The sequence below is a fragment of the Acomys minous genome (assembly GCF_964271855.1).
Source record: "Acomys minous genome assembly, chromosome: 4".
Taxonomy (NCBI): domain Eukaryota; kingdom Metazoa; phylum Chordata; class Mammalia; order Rodentia; family Muridae; genus Acomys; species Acomys minous.
In genome coordinates, this window is record NC_140486.1 from 88,840,922 (window position 1) to 88,865,039 (window position 24,118).

Here is a 24,118-nt window from a genome sequence, read left to right on the forward strand (position 1 = left end):
ACCAGCTGCCTCTGGCTCCCAGCGCCATGCCTTCCTTTCTTGCCATTGGGGACTGGCATCCATTGACACCAATAGCCAAAATAGACCGTGCCCCCTCACATCACCCTTGTCACATCCTTTTTCACAGCAGTGAGAAAAATAGCATAGGGCGACTGGACAATGGTTGTCATAAAAGGGGGTGCTACACCTTGTTTTTCACCACTGTCACCCCAGTAGGGTCTATGAATATAGTGGTACGAATACACCCTGAAAGATGCTTTAATGCTTGGTCTCCTTCATGTGTTCTCAGATATGATTTGCAAATCGTCGTGTTCTAGGTCTACGCTCTCCCCCAAGTTCTTATATTTTTAGCTACATCGTTCCATGAAGTACTTGAAGGCGTATTAAATTCGTTATTTTTTTCTGCCTTCCTGTTCCTTCACTGGAGTTTTTTCATATTTGCTCTAGATTTTAAAAATAAAGCTTTCTTTCAGGGGAGAAGGGGAGAAGGGAGAAGGAAGGGAGGTGGGGGAGATAGGGGGAAAGGGAAAGAGAGAGAGGGAGAAAGATGGAACATTAACACGCAACCCTGCCTTTCATGGGTTATCACTATCGTATTAAATACAGTAGCTTAATGGAATCCTCAGCAGCCTTCCTGCTGTGCGTTTTAATGTGTGCTTATCATGTGTGCATATCGTAGAAGACCAGAAGACTTTGGGTTAACCTGGGTATTGTTAACAAACTGTAAAATTTTGGAATCCGCCATTTTTTCATGTAAAAAGCTAATACACCATTTTAGAGAGAAGTAAAAATGATGCTTAATAAAGAGAACCAAAACTTCAGTTATTACTCTGTGGGCAAAGAAAGAACATGGGTAGTCATTCTATGGTGAAGCCTCCATCCTAGAAGAGAGAGGATGAAGATGTATGGAAGGTTTCTTTGAAACTGGAAAATCTTATGCACCATGGAGCAAATCTAATCATTTCCTCATATGAAAGAAGGGAATGAACAATGAACGAGGTACGGTTTCCAGTGATGAACATGGCTCTGTGAGAGCCATGGCCAATGAGCCGGTGACGTCCTCCCATGTCAACCTCATCGGCCTTTGTCATCATCAGCTCTTCTAATTGATTGGTACCTCTGTGCTTTAGGTTAGAATCTGTGGTTGAGATAATATTTGTATTTCTTTTGAATGCTTATTGACCCAATTATTAAACTTTAATTTTAATTATGATTTTTTAAAAATAGTCATTTGTCTCTTGAACTCTTTGAAATAAACTTTTCTTGGCTAGAGAGAGTTTTCTCAAATACCAGTGTAAAAAAACTGAATGTGGCTTAACATTTCATGGATGTTGGGTTTCCAAAGTAATACTAAACTTTTAAATCCTTTTTAAAAGATAAAAATTTTATTTTATTTTATTTTTTATCGTCTTCTGGTGAGGTGAGTATGTGTGGTGGGTGAGGGAGAGGACGATGGTCAGGATTTGGTTTTCTGCTTTAGCATGGATTCCTGAGAATGGTACTCAAGCTTGCCTGGCATGTGCTCTTATCTTCTGAGCCATCTTATCTGCTGAACCATCTTGCCTGGCCAGTAATGAAAACCTTAAAGATGAATTTTAAGTTGTATCTTCAAGCTTTATATATATATATATATATATATATATATATATATATATATATATATATATATATATATATAATTGTCATTGCCAGTATTTCTGGGGTAGATAGTTTGGATGGTTGTTTCTGTAGACTTGACACAGTGCAGAATTACTAGGAGAGAATCTCCACGAAGGACTGGATGGCTCATGTTGCCTTGTAAGCATGCTACGGGGAAGGTCTTGATAGTGTTCACTGTGCTGGCAGGACGGCAAGTGGCATCGTCCCCCAGGCAGGGAATCCTGAACTGTGTGAAAGCGGAAGAAGCGAGCTGAGTGCACCATGCATGCGTTGGTCTCTCTCCGCTCTTGATTGTGGATTTGGACAACTCTTACTTCTTGTTGCCTGACTTCCCCCAAGTGACAGTCTATTTCCTGAAATTGTCAGCCAAATACACCCTTTCTTTCTAAGTTGCTTTTATTGAGTTTTATTACAGCAACAGGAAATAAAGCGGTGACAGTCATCTGGAGCACTGGCTTTCGCTCATACTTAATTTGGGATGATTATGGCTGTTAAAACATCTTTTCAAAAATAAAAGGGAAAATACGTTACATCTGGTCACATAAGTATGTCCAAATCCCAGTCCTTAGAACCTCTGTACTTGTTATGTTTAGTGGCAAATCAGAAATTAACTTAGAGAATTCATATTGGTGATTCCGAGGAAGGAAGATTGCTTTAATTAATGTGGTTGGATACGGTTTCCACACAAGGACTTTCAAGTGAGAAGACAGCTGCTTGAAGGAAGGGCACATTTGACTCCTCACCAACGATTGTGAGGGTAAAAGGGGCCATGCGCCGAGGAGTGTGGGTGGTGTCTGGAAGTTTGTAAAAGCTAACTGGTAGATTTCCCTCTGAGACCTCCAGAAAAGAATTTGTTTCCTTTCAACTTCATTTTAACCTCACCTAACCCATGCTAGGTTTCTGGCCGTCATAACTACTAGATAGTAACCTGGGATACTTTAAGCCACTATGATTGTAAGTAATTTATTATAGGAGTGGCAGGAAATGAGTAGGCACCTTTATTGCTAGTTGATATTTGGTTCCCACTGCTGCTCATTCTCTAGGTGGTAGGAATTTGTCTCCCTCCCCCATTTAAATAAATTTACTTTTACCTTTTGTGGTAAAAGGAAACCATGATTACTCTCATAAAGAATATTTATTACCTAAACAAAACTGAACATAATTTATTTTATTTGTGTGTGATTATTTAGAATTTGATGAATAAATAGGTTGTAAAAGTGAATGTTTAGGGGCTGGAGAAATGCATCAGTGGTTAAGAGAACTAATTGCTCTTCCAGAGGACCAGGGTTCAGTTCCCAGCGCACACATGAAAGCTCAAAATCCCCTGTAACTCCAGCATCTCTGTGGGTGCCCAGACCAACGTGCAGGCAAAATACTCATGTATACAAAGCAAAACAAAACAAAAAATGATTGTTTGGATTATTTGTGTGTGTGTGGTTTTTTTTTTTTTTGTATAGAGATTTTATTTTCTTTATTGAGAAACTTAAGTCTTGGGTACATCAAAACCAAATCTGGGAGGGGGAAATAATCAGAATCCACAATAGAAAAAAAAAGTTACCACCATCTGGGCCATAGCAATACCCAGAGAATATATTCTTTAATTGAAAAATTCTAGGTGCTTCATAATTTGGGTGTTTTGATCCTAACTCTTATAGATAGCACATCAAAAATAGACCAACATGGTTATGACTAGGGAGTCTTTGTCAGAAAGAAGATACATGAGATGACCAATATGCATTTTTTTTTTCTGGCTTCTAAGGAATACTCTTTTACTCTAAGTGTTGGTGCTCTGTATTAGCTTTCAACCTTTGGAATCCAAATAGAGTGAAAGTATAGTCAACATTACAGAAAAGAATGTAAATATTTGCAACTTGGGTGATAATAAACTTAAAGATAGGGCTGATGATAGATTCAGAAGTAAAAGGGCAAGAGGAGAGGGTTAGGGATGTACCATGCCTGCTTCTTTTTTCCCTGAGGAGTAAAGAGATTCTGTCCTTAGATGATGGAGTCTGAAGTGTAAGTTTATTTATCAAAGGTCTGAGGACTCACTAAAGGAGTAGTTTAGGAACACTGAGTAGGAGAAAGAGGGGAAAGTTGCAGAACTCTGAATGCACAAGCATCCTTATCGATGCCTTCACACGGTCAAAATATTATTTCTGAAGTATTATATTGAGATAATCAGAACCTCGTATTTACAGACATATGACCATTTGAGAAGATTAAAGTAAATGTGTAAGAGAATTGCCTCTGTCACATGACAGGACCATCCCTCTGTACCCTGGGTTATATCAGGGTTATATCAGGAGTGTCAAATGTTTTTGTAAAGGGCTTTACAGAAATATTTTGGTCTTGGAAAACAACACAACATCTGTTATAGCCATTTTCTGTAGAAGTAAAAGTCTAGCAGTACACTCTACCCTGGTGAGTGAACTTGGCTAGTTCATTGGGGATGATTTCCAGAGAAGCAGAGAAATAAGCACGATCTCTCTCATTGTAGCCAGCAGAGTTCATTAGGAGATGGTTTAAAATTTAAAGATTTCTGTAACAGTTTTCCAAAAAAAAAAAAAAAGAATTAATTTTTGTGTACTAAGTAAAATTTATATCATTAACTCAGCTTTTGTTTCATATTAACACATGTATTAATTAATATGTATAATATAGAAAATGCATGCAAATGATATAATTTTTTCCTATTTTTTAAAAAGATTTATTTATTGTATATGAGTGCTTTAGCTGCAGAAGAGGGCATCACATAATATTGTAGATGGTTGTGAGCCACCATGTGGTTGCTGGGAATTGAACTCAGGGCCTCTGGAAAGAGCAGGCGGTGCCCTTAACCACTGAGCCATTTCTCCAGCCCTGTTTTTTCCTATTTTTTTGAGACAGGGTTTCTCTGTGTAGCGTTGGCTGTCCAGGACTCACTTTGTAGACAAGGTTGGCCTCAAACTCACAGAGATCACCTGCCTCTGCCTCCTGAGTGCTGGGATTACAGGTGTGTGCCACCACACCTGGCTGATAGAACTCTTAAGAAGATTTTCCCCCCTGTACGTTGCCTTTTTCTAAATGATTTTGTTATCTTGCCTAATAGAGTGAACTTTGAGTTCTTGCTTTTTGTAGTTATTTACCTCCTGCCAATTAGTGTTTTCTGTGCAGGACTTTTTCTCTCCTCTGTCAGTGGCTTCATGATGTAATGATGTAATGATAGTATAACAATGTGGCGATTTATATGATGTTAGCTATTACCATATCTTTGTCTATGTTATTGTATGCTGTGACATTGTGTATTAAAGGCAGATGGGCAGCCTCCTCCGTGCTTCTGGAACCATTTGAGGTTGAGTGCCATAGTGCCATATTGTTTTGTTTATTCCCCTTTAGCAAACAGATACTTGAATAAAATTCACTATCATGTCGGTACATATTCCTGCAATAAAAAGTTGCTATACAATTTTAGTGCTTACTCCCAATTTCTCAACCCCCTTCCCCCTCTGAGGTCATTTCTGACAATTGGTTACTTACCCTCAGCTCTTCCTGCTCCCTCTTCTGTGCTGGTTGTGCTCCCCTTAGCCATGTCTGCTCTCCACCTGGAACATTCTAGGGAGATGACCCTGTTGCTGAAAAAAATAAGCTAACAGTAGCAAGCAATATTATGCTTAATACTTTTGAAGGCTAGAGACAGACAACTCCTCACTTTTTTTATTAATACCATACTGAAGAGACATTTTATAAGCAGTGTGCAGGGGGCTACAGTTTGCACTCTATTTGTTTGTCTTAGAGTTAACCTACTTTTATAAATACTGTCACCAGGTATTTCCTCAGTTATAAATGAAAGTTCTCCATCCTGGGTCTTAATCTCTCCAGTCTTGCAGGCATAAAGCTGTGTTCAAATGCAACACTAGAGGCCAAGGCTGTTGTCTATGGAATATTTTAAACCAACACATTCATTAATGTATGCACACATTAGAAGCAGTAACTTTCAAAGGCATATTTTGGAGCTAGTGTACAAAGCTGTTATTCTAGATCAGAAACTTTGGATTAAGTGGCTACCCGAAGTACAAACTATAAGCTGTATGGATTTGTATTTTCAAGTTTACTGTTGAAATTCATATTTGAACAGAATATCCTCTAGGGTTTTATACTGGGGGCACTATTTTAGAACTTTCTGTCTCTGCCTCCCATTGGTGGGATGGCTGCTTTCATTCCCTGGCTGTAGGCTTCACATTCTTGTGGACCACACAAGTTTCTAAAACCTTGGCCCTCATGGCTCTGGACAATAAAACTTCACTGGAAACAAACAATAGAAACCATGGTTTTTAAAGAATCAGCTATTCTCTTTCAAATTATTTTGAGCCATTGATTTTCAGTGTTACTAAGTTAGTGGTGTTTTATTGTTTTAAAAATTGTTCCTAATGGAAATAAAAAGTGTATCAATCAATACCTACGGGTTTTTGTTCATTTCAGATGTTTAATGTTTGAATTTTGATTTATAACTTTGGTTTTAAGATTGCACTGTATTTAATCTTGATAGTTCATACAAGGCTCATACTTTTACATGCTGAAGATGAGTGGCTTTTCAAGATCTATGGGAAAAGGTATTTTAGGTATTCTTATAAAGATTTGGAATGTGTCTGGTGTTGTAGTAGGTAGATTTGAAAATAATTAAAAGTTTTTTATTTCATAAAAATGTTCCATCTATCTATCTAGACCTCTTGTTTCCTCACATAGGCTCAGGCTAATCACAGGAACAAAAGTGAACCTTCCAGCCACAGTATAAAACTACTGAGTTTATGAATACAAAGAGGAATTAAAAAAAAACTTGGAGTGACTGATATTCTTTTTAATATTTAGTGAATATATGAACTGGGATGCAAAGTATATACCTTGAATTTTGAAGTATTTTCCTTTCTAATTAAAAAGGAAATCATTAAAACTTAGTTTATGAGATAAAATTAGGGTTCCCTGGAATTGTTATTGTTATTATATTGAAACTCTTTTTTTTTTGTCAGAATTATATTTCACAAGGCAGCACCTACCTTTTCTGTGGCTTAAACTTCATGAACTTTAGACTCCTTTTGGGATGGAGTCTTGAGGGGCTCTCAGTAGCCAGTGATTCCTCCCAGGTTTTGAACTGAGGAATTTGTTAGTTGAGCTTTTAAAGGCCCAATTTGGTGTGTGTGTGTGTGTGTGTGTGTGTGTGTGTGTGTGTGTGTGTGTGTGTGTAGGAGAGAGGGAGGATTGGCTGGTTGATTGGTGATCTCATTCTTTTAGAGTGAGAAACAATCACATAAAAGTGAATCTTTAACCAATAAAGTTCTGAGCTTTATCTTAAAGTTGTGTATAGATTAATGAAGTTTTAGGTACTATAGTAAGACGCTTGAATAACTGACAAATTTGGAAGTTTGAAGTATGTTGAGCTTACAGACTTTCTATTGGAAGATTCACTGTAAGTCTTCCATCAGGCTGAGCTGCTGAATCCATTATATTTGTATCACAGAGATTTATTTCAAGAAATTTCTGTAGCTTTGGATTCAAAAGCCCTTTCTGGGGTTTTAGGTGCTGTAATGCTGATAACTGGAAGAGATACCGAGATTGACACAATTCCCGGTTTTTACCCTGTAGCATAGTCACACAATGGTTGTATAGTTTTGGTATCATTTGGGGGTGGAGAGCTTATGTTCCACAGTGTGGCGCATCACACACAGGATTTTTAAAAATGTTTTCTTCTGCTGAACTTGAATCAACTTCTCTATTGTCTGTGTTACCTTTTCGGAGTTACCCAGAAGTAGCCACATTTCCCCTTGATGTATGAGGCTTTTAATTTGATGGTGGTTCCCACATGGCCATTTAAGTTTTATGTGTTCACATATAAAAGTCATCTTAAGGACAAACGGGGGATCCAGATTTTAATAGTACAGCTAATCTACTCTGTGTGATCACGGAGCATGGATTCCAGATGCAATCACAGCCCCGGGGACTCTTATTTACCTCTGTGGTATCATTTCCCACATACAGTGCATGGCAGTCAGTCTGTCTCTGGCCTGACGAGGAGCTAAGTAGAGCAAGACTTTTTTATACAACATGTTCTCCACTATAATCCCAATAATTTATCTTGTACACGCCAGGAAAAAAAATGATGACTGATGTCCTCCAACCTTAGATAAAAAGAATGTAGTCTTAGTCTTATTGAGAGATATGTTTTCAACATGGTGTCTCCCTTGGGGATATTCAGAGGTAATTTTAGTAAGCATTTTCCCTCTTTACCTGTCCTGTAAGCATCCGGCACCCCAATAACTGCAGTTGTACTGTCTTCAAAATAACAAGTCTTTCCCTTTGTGTTTTCTAATTTAACTGAACTTTGTTTAGCTTGTTCATTATAAATGTATTTACAGGCTATTAATTACCATGGTTGCTGTCATGGTGTTCTCCACTTGGTTAATGATCATCTTTTTAAATCTGACAAAATAGTTTTAAGTGTGGGGTGGCCATATCAACACAGGCTTAGCTTGGTCCATGCTACATTCTGGAAACAGTGTTTAATGCCATAATCTGAGCTAGTATAGTGCCTATAATCACATTAACAGAGATTTCAAAGATGGCTCATTTACGTCTTTGGTCATCTGAGTCACTCTTGTAAATGTTCTATGTTTGAGATGCATGGGGTTCAGCAAGCCATATGTTTGGTTGGTAGGATAACCTAGTCTCCTACAATGCTTACATTCCTATGATTTGTTTAAGATTTTCCCCATCCCTGGAGATTTAGACTGCCATTCTGAACAGCCTTTGGTGGTTTTTATTTGTTATCAGTAGAAGTGTAATGTGTAAAGGGAGCCATTAGATATGTCAGTCAAAAAAGAAAAAAAAAAAAGGAAGCACGGTTTTGAAGTAAAAAAAAATTGTTTACATCTCATTCAAATATCTTTGAAGTATAGCACACATGTAGGAAAATTCACAAGTAAATGTAGAATAGCACACAGGTCAAGAAATAGAATGTGCTTCAAGAAGTCTCCTTGTTTCTCCTTTCACTCGTGGTCCTTCTACTTGTTTTGTGTTGTGAAATAATTATGTCAGCCTTAAGCATACTGTACATTGAATCATATAGAAGTCCTTTAAAAGAGTGATTTGCCTATGTTTGAATGAGGTTATTTTGTGTTGTTCATTCATGCTATTGTATGGACTTGTAGTTTGTCATTCTTGTTCATGTATAGGAGTCCTGTGCAGTGTATGCTACTGTCTATTCTACTGTGGTGAATATGTGCTTTATATCTTGAATTTTAAAAGTAGGAATAATTCTGCTAGAGAATCTGAGTACATGTATTTTGGTAAATTTGTATACCCATTTTTGTTTGAGAAATAGATGGGATGGCTAAAATGATTGGGAAGTTCATATGGCGTATGATGGCTGTTTTAATTTTAATTTTTTATATTATTTATTTATTTTTGTTTTTTTTCTATGACAGGGTTTCTTTACATGGTCTTTCTGTTCTGGAACTCAGTGTGTAGATCAGGATGGCCTTGAACTTAGGGATCTGCCTGTTTCTGTCTTCCAACTTCTGGGGTTAAAGACATGGGCCAACCATGCTGGCCTGATTTTAATTTTTAAGCTGATATAATTTAGGAACTTCTTGGGAAGGAGGCTCAGTGATAGATTGTCTAGCTTAGGGTGGCCTGTGTTCATGCCTGTGATGGATTCTCTTCATTGGCTTTGGTGAGATGGCCCATCCTGAGTGTGGACTGTGGCATCTCCTGGGCTGAGCCTGCCTGCATTAAATGCAGAGGGGAGAACAAACTGGCCACCAGCACACACATAGCTCAACTCATGGCTCTCTTCTCTTGACTAGGGAAGTCATGTGACTTGTTTCTACAGCCTGGAAGGCCCTACAATGCTGGACTGTCACCTGGAGTTGTTAGCTAGATTATTTCTCCCATAAAATTGCCTTTGTCAGGGTGTTTTATTGCAATGGTAGGAGGCAGAACTAAGACAGAGCATGTTCAGCTTAATGGAGTATTTATGTTCATATGTTATCTTTTCCAAGGTAACTACACATGTACTCTTCAGTGGGCTATACTCCTAGTTGCTCTGTTTCCTCACATTCCTGACCTTAATCCTAACCCTGTTTAATTTGAGCAAGATTAGCAACTTCCCAGTGTATGATAGTCTCCTTTAATTTATTCTAAAGTTTTATAATCTCTAGCAGAGATGTTTGACATATATCTTAGAATAATTTTTAACGTTTGATTTCTAATGCTATTATAAACGTTATCATTTAAATGTTTTGATACTATCATAAATTTTATCACTTAAATATATGCTTAAATATATCACTAAAATATATCGCTACAGTATTCTTAAATAGTATTATTATTAATTCAAGAATTTCATGCAATGTATTTTATTCACATTCTTCTTCTCCCAACTTCTTCCACATCCATGCCCCATTTCATACCTACTTAACTTCCTGTCCTCATCCATTTTTTCTGGAAGTGCATATAGTCCAGTTAGTGCTGTCAATATAGTCTTGGGTATATGGTCATCCAAGGGAGCATGCTACATCCACCAGGGACCACACTCTTAAAGAAAACAGACGATTCTGCCCCTGCCATTGCCCATTACCAATACATGAACATCTATATCAAGCATTGTCCGCCCAAGGCTCAGGGGATCATTGCTACAATATCTTATTGTAAATTATTAGAGTATTTTCCAAATTTTTCCTAAATTCATTGATGTGATCATCAGGTGTCTACTAACTTTTTTATATAAATTAACCAAATGACCATGGTTGATTAAACATTTTTAAACCACTCTTGTGCTGCTGCAATACATCCTATCTGATTATGATGCATTATTCTTTACATACATCATTGAATTTGATTTTATTGTATTTAAGACTTTTTCATATGTATCGAGGAGAGAGAAATTACAATTAAGGCAATTAATGACTTCTGGGAGAAGGGAAATCAGCCAAATGAACCCCTTTGTTCGTTTTCCGGTGCAAAGTGGTCTGCCCTGAAACCATGTGCATACAAACCACAAAAATGGACTCAGCAGGTTGCATTTATGTATATATACATGCATACATACAAACATGCATATGTAGCAATGGTTTTCTGTTTATTTATTTTTAAAGATTTATTTATTTATTTTATGTATTTGAGTGCTCTATCTGTATGCCAGAAGAGGGCATCAGATTCCAATATAGATGGCTGAGAGCCAACATGTGATTGCTGGGAACTGAACTCAGAACCTCTGGAAGAGCAGACAGTGCTCTAAACTGCTGCGCCATCTCTCCAGCCCTGTTATCAACTTTTGAGTTGAGAGGCATGAATGGGGCTTGAGGGAAAGTAGCTGGGAGGGGCTGGAGGGAGAAAAGAGGGATAATATCAATTAAAAACATATGAATTTATTGAGTTCAGTACATATGCCATGTGCACTTGTTGAAATGTGTTTCGTGGCTGTTTTGGCTTCATCACAACAGGCATGCATTTGTGTGTTTGTAAGGATAAAATAAAGAACTGGAGTTTCATCTGTTAATTGTGTCCAAGTGATTTTCTCTCTGAGTTTTTGCATTTACCGCGCACGTCATGATCTGTCCATTGGCGGGATCACTGCAGCAATGCTATCGAGTATGCGCAGGGTGAGAGGTCCTCTTTTCTTGTTGGGTTGACTCGATCCTAATGAAACATCCTTCTCTGTCTTCAGTAACACGTCTTCTCTAAGGTCTCCTGTGCCTGATAATAGCAAGACTCTATCAGCTCTCTTCCGACAGGGTTATAGAATTTTAGGCTGAAAGTGAATTTACACAGGTACTTACACAGGAAGCTCCCTGTTTCCATAAGATTAACTGGCTTGTTACATTCACCAGATATTACTTTGAACCCACAGAGAAACCTGTTGCACCTGTGTGTGTGTGTGTGTGTGTGTGTGTGTGTGTGTGTGTGTTTTTAATTCTTCATAAGCATAGTTTATTAAAATTGCCTCAGCAGTGTTGATCTGTTTGGCTTTCTTCTGAAGTTTGTAGTTGGATAATCTCTTTGGGGAAAAATGAAGGGATGTTTAGAAGCTACTTAGGGATGAATTACAGCACCTTTTACATGTAATACTGCCCTTCTGGAGCACAGCACCCTATGTAAGCGCTGCTACCTTCGTGGATCACAGGACCCCTCCCTCTCATGCGACTCTGCTTGAGCCCTCCCCTGTGCTGCTTTCTGAAAACCTACCTACCTGACCGTGACCGGGTTAGGTTACTGGTCTCTCAGAGGCGCTTGCTCGCTGTATATTCTCCTCTCCAGACTTGCCCCACCGTACCTTTTCCCTGGGTGCCCTGCAAAGCAGCTTTCTCTCTTCTGGGCTTTGAATAGAGAGGAGACTGACTCCAAAGGATTCTACAATTTTGTGGATGTATTTTCATAATTCTCCATCTAATTTCTGATTCCCTAAACTCACCTCTGTATTAGTTCTTCCCGTGGTTGCCTGTGTCCTGCATTCTCGTGGCTAGAAATTGTGCTCGGAAGCCTTTTCCAGCTCTCTCTCTCACTTCTACTCAGACGCGCTCCGTTAACACCCGCTGCACCATCTAGACTTTGACGCTACAGGACACCTGGTACAGAAGACCCTGGCGCCCCGCCCCTTACTAAGGATGGGTCAGCCGAAGGCCAGTGCAGGAACTTCAGCCCACGTACTGATACTCAAGTGGGGAAAGACCATTCTCCCACCTGAGGCCTATGCAGTTGTGTCTCGTAAACCTATGCTAAAACACACAATCTTTAAAGGATACTTTAAAAATTGTCATACATTGTCTGGTGGCATTAAAAATAGTGGAATCTTACAGATGCACAGGGCTTACAGATGGAGCAGGATTTGAGGGAATGGACAATCAGTGGCTGGCTCACTTTGAGACCCATGCCATGGGAGGGAGCCCTACCCTTGCCACTATTAGTGAGACTCGGCTATACTTGCAAACAGGAGTCTAGCATGACTGTCTTCTGAGAGGCTTTAGCCAGCAACTGATGGAAATTGATGCGGAGACCCACAGCCAAACAGTAAGTGGAGCTTGTGGAATCCTGTGGAAGAGGGGGAGGAAGGATTGAAGTAACCAGAGGGGTCAAGGACACCACAAGTAAACATACAGAATCAATTAACCTAGACCCATAGGGGCTCACAGAGACAGAAGTGCTGACCAGAGAGCATACATGGGATGGTCTGGACCTAGGTCCTCTGCACAGCTGGGTTTTCATGTGGGACTCCCACAGTAGGAGCCAGGGCTGTGGACTGCATTGTCTGCCTTACTGGACCACCTGTCCCCTTAATAGGAAAAGATGTGCTTAGTTTTATATGCCAAGGCTGGCTGATATTCATGGGAGGCCTCCCCTTTTTTGAGGAGAAGGGGAGGAGGGGTTGGTTGGGGAAGGTGAGGTGAGAGGGAGGGATTGGCAGTGGAGCAGGGAGGGGAAGCTAGGATGGGGTGTAAAGTAAGTAAATAACTTAATTAAAACAAAACAAAACAGTGAAATCTCATTTGTGAATCCATGCCATTCCATGAAATCCACCAAGTTCCCACAAATAAAATTCTGTCTTTTCCCTTAACTCCCATTCCAGGGCAGCCATTGCATTCCAGTGGGTATGGTAATGTCAGCGAGCAGGCACTGGGTGGCCAGGTGCGCTCCTGAGCTCTGCCAGTGCTGCTGAGAGTTCACTGTGGCGCTCCAGTCACTGGCTTTGCGTCCGCAGTGCCTTTCCTCTTGGAAGGGCACGTCACTGCCAACTGCTTCTGGAGACCTGCATGCTTCTCGTGTCCTTCGTTCCCTCGTGTCGTTCCTCAGAACTGCAGCATCTGGTTTGCCAGTCTACTTCTTTAGACATTGCACACGGGAAATTATAGTTATTTCATTCTTAGATTAATAAAGTTTTCAAAGCGTAAGTCGAATTTAATGTCACATATCCACAGTGAAGGTTCTTTGTCAATGCCAACACATGTCTGGGACAATTTCTGTATTTGATCATTGCAAAAAGCCTTTTACTATCCTGTTCCTTTAATTAATATTTTTATCCTAGTTTCTCACATTCATCCCTGTAGACTGGTTTATTTAAGTTTCAAATTTCAGGAAGATTTGCATTAACTGTGTATTATTAAGAGGAGAGAAAGTACAATATATGGTATCTTAGTTTTCAATACTTTAATGATCCCCGGAGGATAGAGACTAAAATTTATTGGATTGCAAAATGGACACATGCACGGAACTATTTTAAAGATGGTATTTACATATGTTACAGATATGTGGGCTACATGAATGTAAACTAAGTGCCATGATTATGAAAAAACTACATTAAAATGATCCAAAGGATTAATTGTGAACCACGACACATATATGAATCTTTTCGTATTTGATTGGTTCTTTTCTGATGGTAATAAAGCCATGTAAACAAAGCGCAAAATATTGACTGCAATGTAGTGGTTGAAATGTTTACGTGCACTAAAAAGGTCAGAGTGAATTTATGCTGTTATGATGGCTGTTGGCTGCTGATACTGAATCCATATTCCTAAAGTGATCTATGTAACTGTAGCTGAATGCCATAGAGACAGAACTGTAGCTAGATGGGCTCTTGTCTATTGATTCTCCTATCTTGACTGTGTTAAATACTCACCTGAGACTGCTGTTTTGGGGCTTACCTATTGTCCTCCAGGGTTACACATGTGAGCATTTGAGCTTACTCTCTCTCTCTAAAATATCAGTGTGTGTGTGTGTGTGTGTGTGTGTGTGTGTGTGTGTGTGTTAGAGAGAGTGAGAAGGGAGAGACAGAGACAGAAAGACAGAGACAAAGAGTGGGTACCATGACACTTGTGTAGAGGTCAGAGGACAATTTCAGAACACAGTTCTTTCCTTTTACCATGGTTACCAGGGGTGGAACCAAGGCCGTAAGGCTTGCAGAGCAAGTGCTTTTACTTGGTAGACCACCTCACTAGCCTCACTTTCTGCTTTAGTGCATGGATAAGATTGCAGAATCAATGTGGTATCATGATTTAAAACTGTATCTTTTCATCACAAGCACAGCACTGTATATTCACTGTTTTTCTTAGATGCCATCACAGATTTATCAAACTACTTGAAAAACAAAAACAAAACCCTGACTTTCTTCTCATACTCTTTTGCACCAATTGAAGTGTCTTGGGCCTATATTTTGTTTTCCAGCTGGCCTTAGATCTGTAACAGTTTCTAGGAAAGAGTCCTGTGTGGCTTTGTAGCCTCTGTGTGCTGCCATTTGTCAGCCATTTTTGTTATAATGATAAGAAATCTTACTTAATGGTCTTGTCTTGTTTTGTTGGTTGTTGTTGTTTCAAATTTTTCCTATTTTAAATCATAACAGTTTCTTTCTGTTTATACCTCTTGTAAGGGAGTATGGTAGGATTAATGTGTCTTGCAGTTGCTAAGGATGATGTGTACTTTAGTTTGAGGTGATACGGTCTACTCTCACGAACTGAGCCCAAGGGAAAAGCAGCCAGAACTGTTCTTCTTTTAAGTACTTCTGTTTAAAGAGACTTTTTCCCCCCCAGAATGCCTCCCTTTTTATAACTATAGGTTGCTCGTTAGTTCTTATCAATGATACAAACTAGAGGCATCTAAGAAGGGCCCACCTCAATTGGGAAACTGCTTCGATCAGATTGGCAGATCTGTAGAGTATTTTGTTGGTTGCTAATTGATGTAGGTAGTTCCAGCCCACTGTGGTCACTGTTAGTCTGGGCAGCAGGGCATGGCCTCAGAAAGGCAGCTGCTGGTGAGCCTAGGAGCAAGCCAGTAAGCAGCGTTCTTCCTTCACCTCTGCTGCCTGCCTCCAGGTTCCTACCTCAGCTTCCCTTGGTGTTGGGTGTAGCCTATAAGCCACCTAAACTTTTCACTTTCCCAAGCTGCTTTTGGTCAAAGTTTATCACAACATCAGAAAGCAAATTAGACCAATAAATTAGATTATTAGATCAATAAATTTTATCTACAGATATGTAATGTTTAAAAAAACAGCTCAGTGCAATTAATTAACTTGGACTTCATTTCTAGGTAGGTTGTAAAAAACAAGTATTCTTGGTTGTGTGTCTATGTGGAGATACATGTTGCTTGTGACATGGCTGTATCAGGGTTTAACCTCTGAAGATTTCTAGGGAACCAATGTAGTCTGAAGGCACTGTCTTCTGTATAAGCAAAGAATACTATATCTAGAACCTTAGATCCTGCATTTAGCTCATCTTTGCTAACGCAATTGCTTTGAGTTGGCACAGGAGGTCTCTGGTTACAGGATCTGAGAGATGGGTGCTCTGTACTTCGCCTATCTGACTGTGTTCTTACTGCTCATAGTTTTGGCTTCTCACCTGAGCAATAGATAATATATTTCAAGTTTTTTAATAAATCATTTGTTTAAGTATTTGCACTTATAATCCTAGAATTAGAAGCAAATGAAAGCCTTATTCTTCCTGGAGGTGCTCTTTAGATACTGTATTTAAACAGCAGCAGCAGCAGCAGCAGCAGGAGCAGGAGCAGCAGCAACAGCAACAACAACAACAACAACATAATTTTGAGATGTTTAAAGCCCAGGGAAGGAGAATGCCTTCAGAGTTTAGTTCTGTCATTGAATTGCTTTATGTTGCGTTATTGTAAAGTTGTGTATTTGGGCCGCACCTCAGTAGACCTCCATATAGATGCCTTAAAGAATCATTATTTTCTAGCGTGCCCTAGCTTTTCACCAGGGGTCACAGGGAAGGCTGTATAGCAGTCATTTCTATTAGCTTTTGTAAAATCACAATTGCATTCTGTGGGTTCTCCTAGCTCTTATTCTTAATAAAGATTCATTTGATAAGGCTTAAAGCTTTATCCTAGGTGATTTCAATCTCCTTTTAGAAACTGGAATTTGTTCCTTTACCAAGTGTTTTATAGCTTAATGCTTTCCTACTTTTTAAGGTTAGGAATCATAGAACCAAGTTGGTTTTAGCTTGTCTAGTCCTTAAAATCGAAACTAATGTTTTAATTCACTTCATTTATTGGTTTATATTGTTTTCGTGTTGTTATCCTTCTTTATTTCCTTACTTTTTTGAAATAGGCTGCACAATTGAAAGAGCCAAATCATCATTACATTTAATATCAAACTTTTAAAAACTAAACATTTAGAAAATAATTGTTGGAAATAATCTAAATCATAAGGTCAATTTAGAGAACTTCATGTTCAAGTCTGAACACAGGTACCCAGAGACTAGCACGCTGTGGGAAATGGGAACAAGGCTGGAGTTTCTTCTCTGGGTACCCCTAAAATACTGAAGCTGAGGAGGCACACCAAGCATGGACAGCTACAAAGGCAACCGGGTCTGTGGGGGTGACCTCCCTCTCCTCAATTCCACTACGATTTTCTGAAGAGATAGCTGTGGGCCTTCCGTATTTCTGCTTTGGGAATTTTATATTACAGTTTGAACTAGCAAAGTATCTTCAAGATTATTCTTCTTTAGAATATTTTTGGCATTACTTAAGTTGGAGTATGCTTTTCAGGTTGGCTGGGCAATTCATTTTCTGTACCGTAATCTGATTCAAGAAAAATGTGTAAGACAGCTATTCTTAGAGTCAAACAGGATGAAAGTGAGAACCATTTATACAAAAGACCGTTTGTTTTGTGGTTATTAGTACGTCAGCTTAACACAAACCTAGACATAAGCAGGAAGAGGGACACTTGATAGAGAAAAATGTCCCCATACGATTGGCCTGTAGGAGAGCCCGTAGGCCGTTGCTGTTGTTGCTGCTCCTGCTGTTGTTGTTTACTGTAGGAGGACTGGGCAGGTTGACCTGGGCTCCATAAGAAAGCAGGCTGAGCAAGCTATGGGGAGCAAGCCAGGCAGCAGAATGCCTTCAAGGCCTGTGTTTCAGTTCCTGCTTCCAGATTCCTGCCCTGCCTTGACTTCCTTCAGTGACTGTGTCCTACGAGTTGTACTCCCCACGTTAATTTTGGTCATGATATTTTATCACAGCTGTAGGGATCATAGCTAAGACAGCCAGTAGAGCATATTTTTATTGAGATGAATTATTTCTCTTAAAGTGTATCTTACTTTGGTAGAAATAGATTGACTCATCTAATTTATTTGTTCCACCACAGGATCCTGGATACTGGGTGAAGATTCATCACTTAGAATACACAGATGGAGGAATCCTGGATCCGGATGACGTCTTAGCAGATGTTGTTGAAGACAAAGATAAGGTAGATGATTCTGAAAACGTTTCTTCATTTTCCTTTATCTAGCAGCATACTTTCAAGCCATTGGACTTCTTAACAAACTCGTGTGTCAGTTATTATTAAAAGGTACCATCTGTTCGGGCTTCACCTGGACAGCTCATAAATCAGAGTTCTTCATCACGCGTTTGCCTGAACTTTGCCGAAGTTTGGGAACTTGTTTGCGGTGGTCTAATTAGCCGACTCTCCATTCTCAAGAGTTCCCAATACATCTCAATAAATTAGTGTCAGCCACGGAGGCTGTTGGAGTTGCTGCTGCTGCCGGCTCCTGAGCTTACTGCAACAGTTGCTAAATATTCATCTTAGTGCCTGAGGTTGGAATGTGTTTTGTGTTTTACAGTGGCAAATGTAGTTGGGTATGGATGATGACTCAAGAAGTGCTATGGTGTAGGTTTTTTTTCTCAAAGTAGATTGTACACCATATCGTGCGACTGTCTTTCCTCTATGGCAATCTGCACCCTTACTCCAGGAGAAAAGCAAAGCATTACATGGAGTACACTGAGTATTTAGGAAGCTTTGCCACGTATTCTGTTAACTGTTTGGGAATAAGTCACCACAAATGTAGCAGCTTAATGGCATTTTTCTTTTTACTACCTTGAGAAAGGTATAAAGCAAACCATTCCATGGAAATATCTTGGACTATTACGATTGGAGCACTGTCTTTAATATGAACTATGTGTTGTCCTCAGAAATGGAACTGCTTCCACGGTTTCTTCTGTACACCCTTAGCACTGTCCATAGTAGCTTTATTTATATTTGTGACATGTTTCTCAGTGTGTGTGTGTGTGTGTGTGTGTGTGTGTGTGTGTGTGCACGCGCACGCTTGTGCATGTGTGCACTCTGGTGTTAAAACTTATATTAGTCTTTGCAAAATAGTTCTGCATTTGATATTTTCTCTTGGCATTTGGCTCATCTTGTGTATGGCAGTCAGCCATTTCAAAGGGGAGCTGTGTCTCTAAGTAGTTTGCTAGCTCCTAGATGCCAGGGACTACAGATTCTTACCTCTTTTGTGTTCCTTGGGTTAATAGCATCTGGTGATGCATTTAAACAGTTCTTTTGTTTGTGGTTTCTATTGAAAGTGTTTCACTCTAGCTGCTCTGCTTGGCCATTAGCTCAAATAATTCTCCCTCCTCAACCTCTTGAGTGCTGAGTTTACAGCCTGAGCTAAAGAATCTTGTATGATTCCCCCATAACACCAAACAGTGGAATTTTTTTTTTTTGCCTTTTCCTAGTGCACTTTCTCCTTCTTTCATGGGAACACCATCTTCCTGTGAGGTAGCTGAGATGCTTGGCTTGATAGTCAATGAGGAAAGCAGCATCCATCCCAAGTCCTACTGCAACGAAATGATAGGTTCAAGAAGGGACAGAAGAAACTGTCTCGCCGAAGCCTTTTTCCAAACCCTATTTCAGGAAGGGAGATTCTGTTAGCAATACTTGGGAGAGCTGTCCAATACAGTGCTTCCCTCTGATGTACTCTTTCAACTGTTTCTGCAAAGATTTTAAAAATCACACTCTGTTTATTATCAATAGAAATGCCTTATTTTGTGTACCTTTTTTGTAGCTTTTATTAAGTATTTTATTGTTTACATATACATTTATATTCTCACACATATATTCAATAACTATGTGCAGCAAGAAGAACCATGAAACAATCAGGAATTATGTAAATGTTACATTCTTAGTGTTTCGCTTTTTGTATTTGACAGCCTTGAAGAAAACATCTTTCCTATCTTGGTGCATCTAAAATTCTGAATGTAAATCAATATCTATCATATTGCATCATTATCAACTTAAACCATCTATCTAGACCTAAAAACATCTTAACCCCTAAACAACTAAGCTTAATTGTAACACTAAGCTATCTGGTCTTCAGAGACTTGAGAAAGAATAAAATTAATTACCTGAGTATAGAGGGGATGCAGGTTAGCAGTTTCCCAAATGAGATGATGACAGAGACAGTTTACTACCTGAGCAGTCACTCCAAAACATTGGAGCATCATCTTCAGCCTTTTGGCCCAATATATCTGACAGACGTATTTGTGAGCCAGAAACTTTTGAGGACTTGCTCACCCTGTCGTGGCAGAGTTTGGCCATGGACTCTACTTGCATCCAGGCTTGCCCTTTTTTTATGCAGATTTCTCTCTGTGGTAGAAACAAGGGCATTTTGCTCAGTGGCTTATTTGCCACATTTAAAGTCATCTCCATAAAGAGGTTCTTTGATGCTCATCATCCCCTTTGAGGTAGGCTGGGTGTTGCCAGGAGTTAACCTGTCTCATTATCAATGAATCTTTAGAATAATAAAAGCATTTTTAAATGGGACTCAACACCATTATTACTTAAGGAGACAGAGGGAGATAATCAGTTAAAATCCTGGCAGAGGATCCCTGGATGTTCGGTCCGGCTTCAGCTGTTCTCTGAATGCACTTTCATAACTCTCCATGATGCCTGTTATTGTTCTACACAATCGATAAGGATTTGCACTTTTGATGTTGCCTGAAATAAAATCACTTTCGATGTTGCCTGAAAAAAAAATATCACTCCAATTTTTTCCTTTTGTTAAAAAAATAGTAAAAAAAAAAAAAAAGAGCTTTCTTATTATTTTTTTTTCCTGATATTCTCTGTGCAGTCTTAAGATTCTTACAGCTCTGATATCTAGTGTGGAAGCAGGGCCCGCCAAACTCCATTCACTTACTCTTTAGTCAGTTTAGAGTAAGTAGTTATATCAACTGATGATTTGCAGATGCCCGGTACATATCGAACCTGCCCAAGGATGTTCCAGGCACAGTTGGGCTTTATAACCACCCATTTGTAAGCTGGCTGCCTAATACTCTTTCACAGATAGAATGTGGACAGGCAGCAGGCACAAAGAAGCTCGGAGCGATGCACATAATCACTGTGCTAAAGTTATAACATTTCCTTTCCTGCGATGGGCTACCTGCAGGGCGAACTGGCAAGGAGGACCTGCTAATAGCCTGCAAGCAAGGAACGAAACAGCAAAGACAAAAATTAGAATCCCAAAGCAGTGTCAGCTATGGTCGCTTCGCTTGTGGAAAACCCATCAACGCAGTTCAGTAAAGGCTGGAACCCGGAGGCGGGATGGTTTGACGTAAAATGAGAGAAGGATGTAACAGAGCTCACTTAAGTTTGCTAAGGAGGTGACTTCTAAATCCCACAGCCTTGTTGCTCAATATCAGACTTTTGAAATGGTTCGTTACATTGTGAATTATTTTACTTTTGGCATGGTTAAAGAAGACAACTGCAACATAGTATTTGAAAGTACATAACTTGCATGAAAATTGAATTGCTGCCATGCCATTATTTAATATCTATTATCAATACCATATAGTACGCAAACACAGGAAAAGGGCTGTCTTTGGCCGGGATGGGGGCGGGGCTAAGCTTGGAAGCCGACCAGGAGTTCTTGTTGGCTTGCACAACTGTGCACTGGCCCTTGAGAGCCACGTGTCACCTGGTTCTCAGGTACTATACTATTGGCTCAGCTTTCTCTCTTGTTTTTGGTATAGGTGCTTGATGGCCATCGTATAAAATTTTCATCTGCCTTAAATAGCCTCAGGTTCAACGATTTGTTCAGTGGCAAAATGTTAGTTAGTATGATGCTAGTGTAGAAGAATTGTGTGCCAAGTGTGCGGTGCTGTCTTTTAATATTATGGTATTGTTATTGCTCTATTTTCACTTGCATGTTTTGATTTAAGCATTAACTTGTTTAAGTACCAAAAACATCAAAGAAACTAACTTAATGTACCTTTTAATAGTTTTAAATGAATATTATAAATTTTTTAAAGTTATTAAATTGCTCAACATAGTTTTATAGGAAGATACTTGATTAACATGACACAACATTTGGATTAACATATTATTATATTAGAAATGAAAATGCTAGCAGGACTAAATTTAGAATGAGAACACTTTATGAGAACACACTGTCTGCTAAAATACTTATCACTGAAGCATCTCATGTCATATTCAAATAGAGACTAGTGTGCAAGATGAATGAACTACTGACCTAAAACCAGACACACTACCACTTTTCTCTCTGAGAACACTCTGTTGCCCTCTAGTGGACAGCACAGTCACTTATAAACCAGCTTAAAAGACACTTCCTGAATTTGAAATTTGACACCACTCCTTAAGAAAACATCTTTTGTGTTTTTAATGTAGCTCACAAATCAGAAGTGGTAGTAAGGCGAGAGTTTGCACACATACATCTGTGTTCTCTGAATGTTCTAAGACAGCCAACAGCATTCTTTGCATTTACAAACCTTGTTTCTGTTTTTGGATTTCTCAGTTTCCTTTTTACTGACTGAAAAGCTGATAGCTGATTGTGATGAGGTCTGCTTAACTTTTGGTGTGTAATTAGTCAATTCTCGGTGGACATTGTGTTTTGCTTGGGAAATGAGGGTGCTACATTAAACCTTTTTTGGAGAACCTGAATAATTATTTTAAGAATCTTATGTTATTTTTGAACACTTATTTCATTAGTCATATTTCCACCTCAACATAAAGTATTTGTTTCAAATCTAATATAGGGATTTCTACTCTAAAACCTTTATATTGTGTTTTTGTTTGTTTGTTTTTTGGATTTTGAAGTTATTAGATGCTTAGAGGATGTTTGACAGTGCTTCAGAAAGAAATGCAAAAGCTTGTAAAAGAAGGAGCGAGAGATGCCTTTGCCTGAGAACTTCCACAGCATGTGCTTCCAGGTGACTTTCTGCCTGTAGAGTTAGGAAATTATAGAATTTTACATCTGAAATATAATAATCACATGGAATGATCTCAGTATCTTCCTAAGGAGGAAATATCAGAAAGTCTACTGGCCTCTGTGCCTGTGGCTGGCTTCTTTCCTGAGTCCATTTTTGTATTTTCTCTTTGGAATCCTGACCACAAGTGGAGAGCATCAATGCTGCTATGGCAAGGTGACTTGTGCCGGGGGAATTTCCGGTGTTCTCTTTTCTCTCTTGTGTCAGTCGGATCTCCTTTCCCCTAGTCTTTAAGGCTTGAGTTCAGCAGTTATTTCAAGAATTTTAATCATTTATGAATATAGTTCATTTTTTTCTTTTCCCATATGTTTATCCCCTCTTTGCATTTCCAGAGGTAACAATTTTAAATGGATAAAATTCCAGGCTAAGGTTATGGTAGCTGATGAGGAATGATCTTCTTATGTCTTGTGGGCTTCTTAACTCTAAATTGTGTTAGCCAACTGGCTAAGAGATTGGATTCTGAACACATTTCCCGAATTTCTTGGCTCTTTCACCTGTATAGCTTTCAGCAAGTTAGCCCCTTTATTTGTGTCATGGTTTCCTCATGGTAATTGTAGCTAAAAAAAATACAGGTGCAATACGTTTGTGTTATATTGTGTCATGTGTGATAAATAATCTAGCCGCAATTTAAATCCACATGCTCAGGAGAGTGAACACAATGTCCCCAAAAAGTGTTATGTGCTGTTGTGTTATGTTACATATTATATTTAGCATTTAAACATTAAAGCAAGAAAAACTGGTTTTACACTATTCTAAAAGTATTGCTTAAAGCACAGCCCTTCTAGGAATGTGGCTTGCAATCTGTATTTACAGATTCAGAATCTCTGGATTCAATCAATTGTGAAAATTCCAAAAAGTATGACTTGAACTTAATTGCATTTGCCTTATGTCAGGTGCTTCACTGGGTCTGTACAGATCAAGTAGGGTGCAAGCAGACCTCACCTCACAGGCCAGTCTCTCTCCAACATTTATTTCACTGTTGTTATCTCTAAACCCAGGATGGTTGTGCCTACTGTCAAGATGTATTGGTTTTACCCCCCCCCCTTGTCATTATTTCATAAACAATATTACACAACACCTATTTATGTGATATTTATGCTCTGTTAGGTATGCATAGTAATGGGCCCATGATCTAAAGTACATGGAAGCTACATATGGGTCATGTGCAACTTCTTGTCTGAAGGGAATCCTAGGACCAGCCTCTGGGATACCAATGGGCAGTGGTACTAAATGAAGGCCAAGACTTAAGCCATAGGTTCTTTTCTGAGGCCCCATAATATGCACGGGCTCCTTCTCCCAGATGTTTGAAGCATCTTAAATGTCAACAGTAATAAGGCTACTGTTTCATTCTTACATGCACCACCCATTTGTTCTACACTTTCAGTGTTTCATTTGTTTAGTATGCTGGTTGATCCTTCTCCCTGGTCTCTGC

The 24,118-nt window shown here is 39.1% G+C and overlaps 1 protein-coding gene across 2 annotated transcripts in view; it reads left to right on the forward strand.

The window, feature by feature from the left end:
• PARD3B (par-3 family cell polarity regulator beta) overlaps positions 1 to 24,118 on the forward strand; it is a 982,300-nt gene that overhangs the window by 115,816 nt on the left and 842,366 nt on the right. For both annotated transcript variants that reach the window (XM_084778917.1, XM_084778918.1), the window contains exon 2: positions 17,774 to 17,875. In XM_084778917.1, coding sequence (XP_084635043.1) covers positions 17,774 to 17,875 — 102 coding nt within the window. The remainder of the gene's footprint in view (positions 1 to 17,773; positions 17,876 to 24,118) is intronic.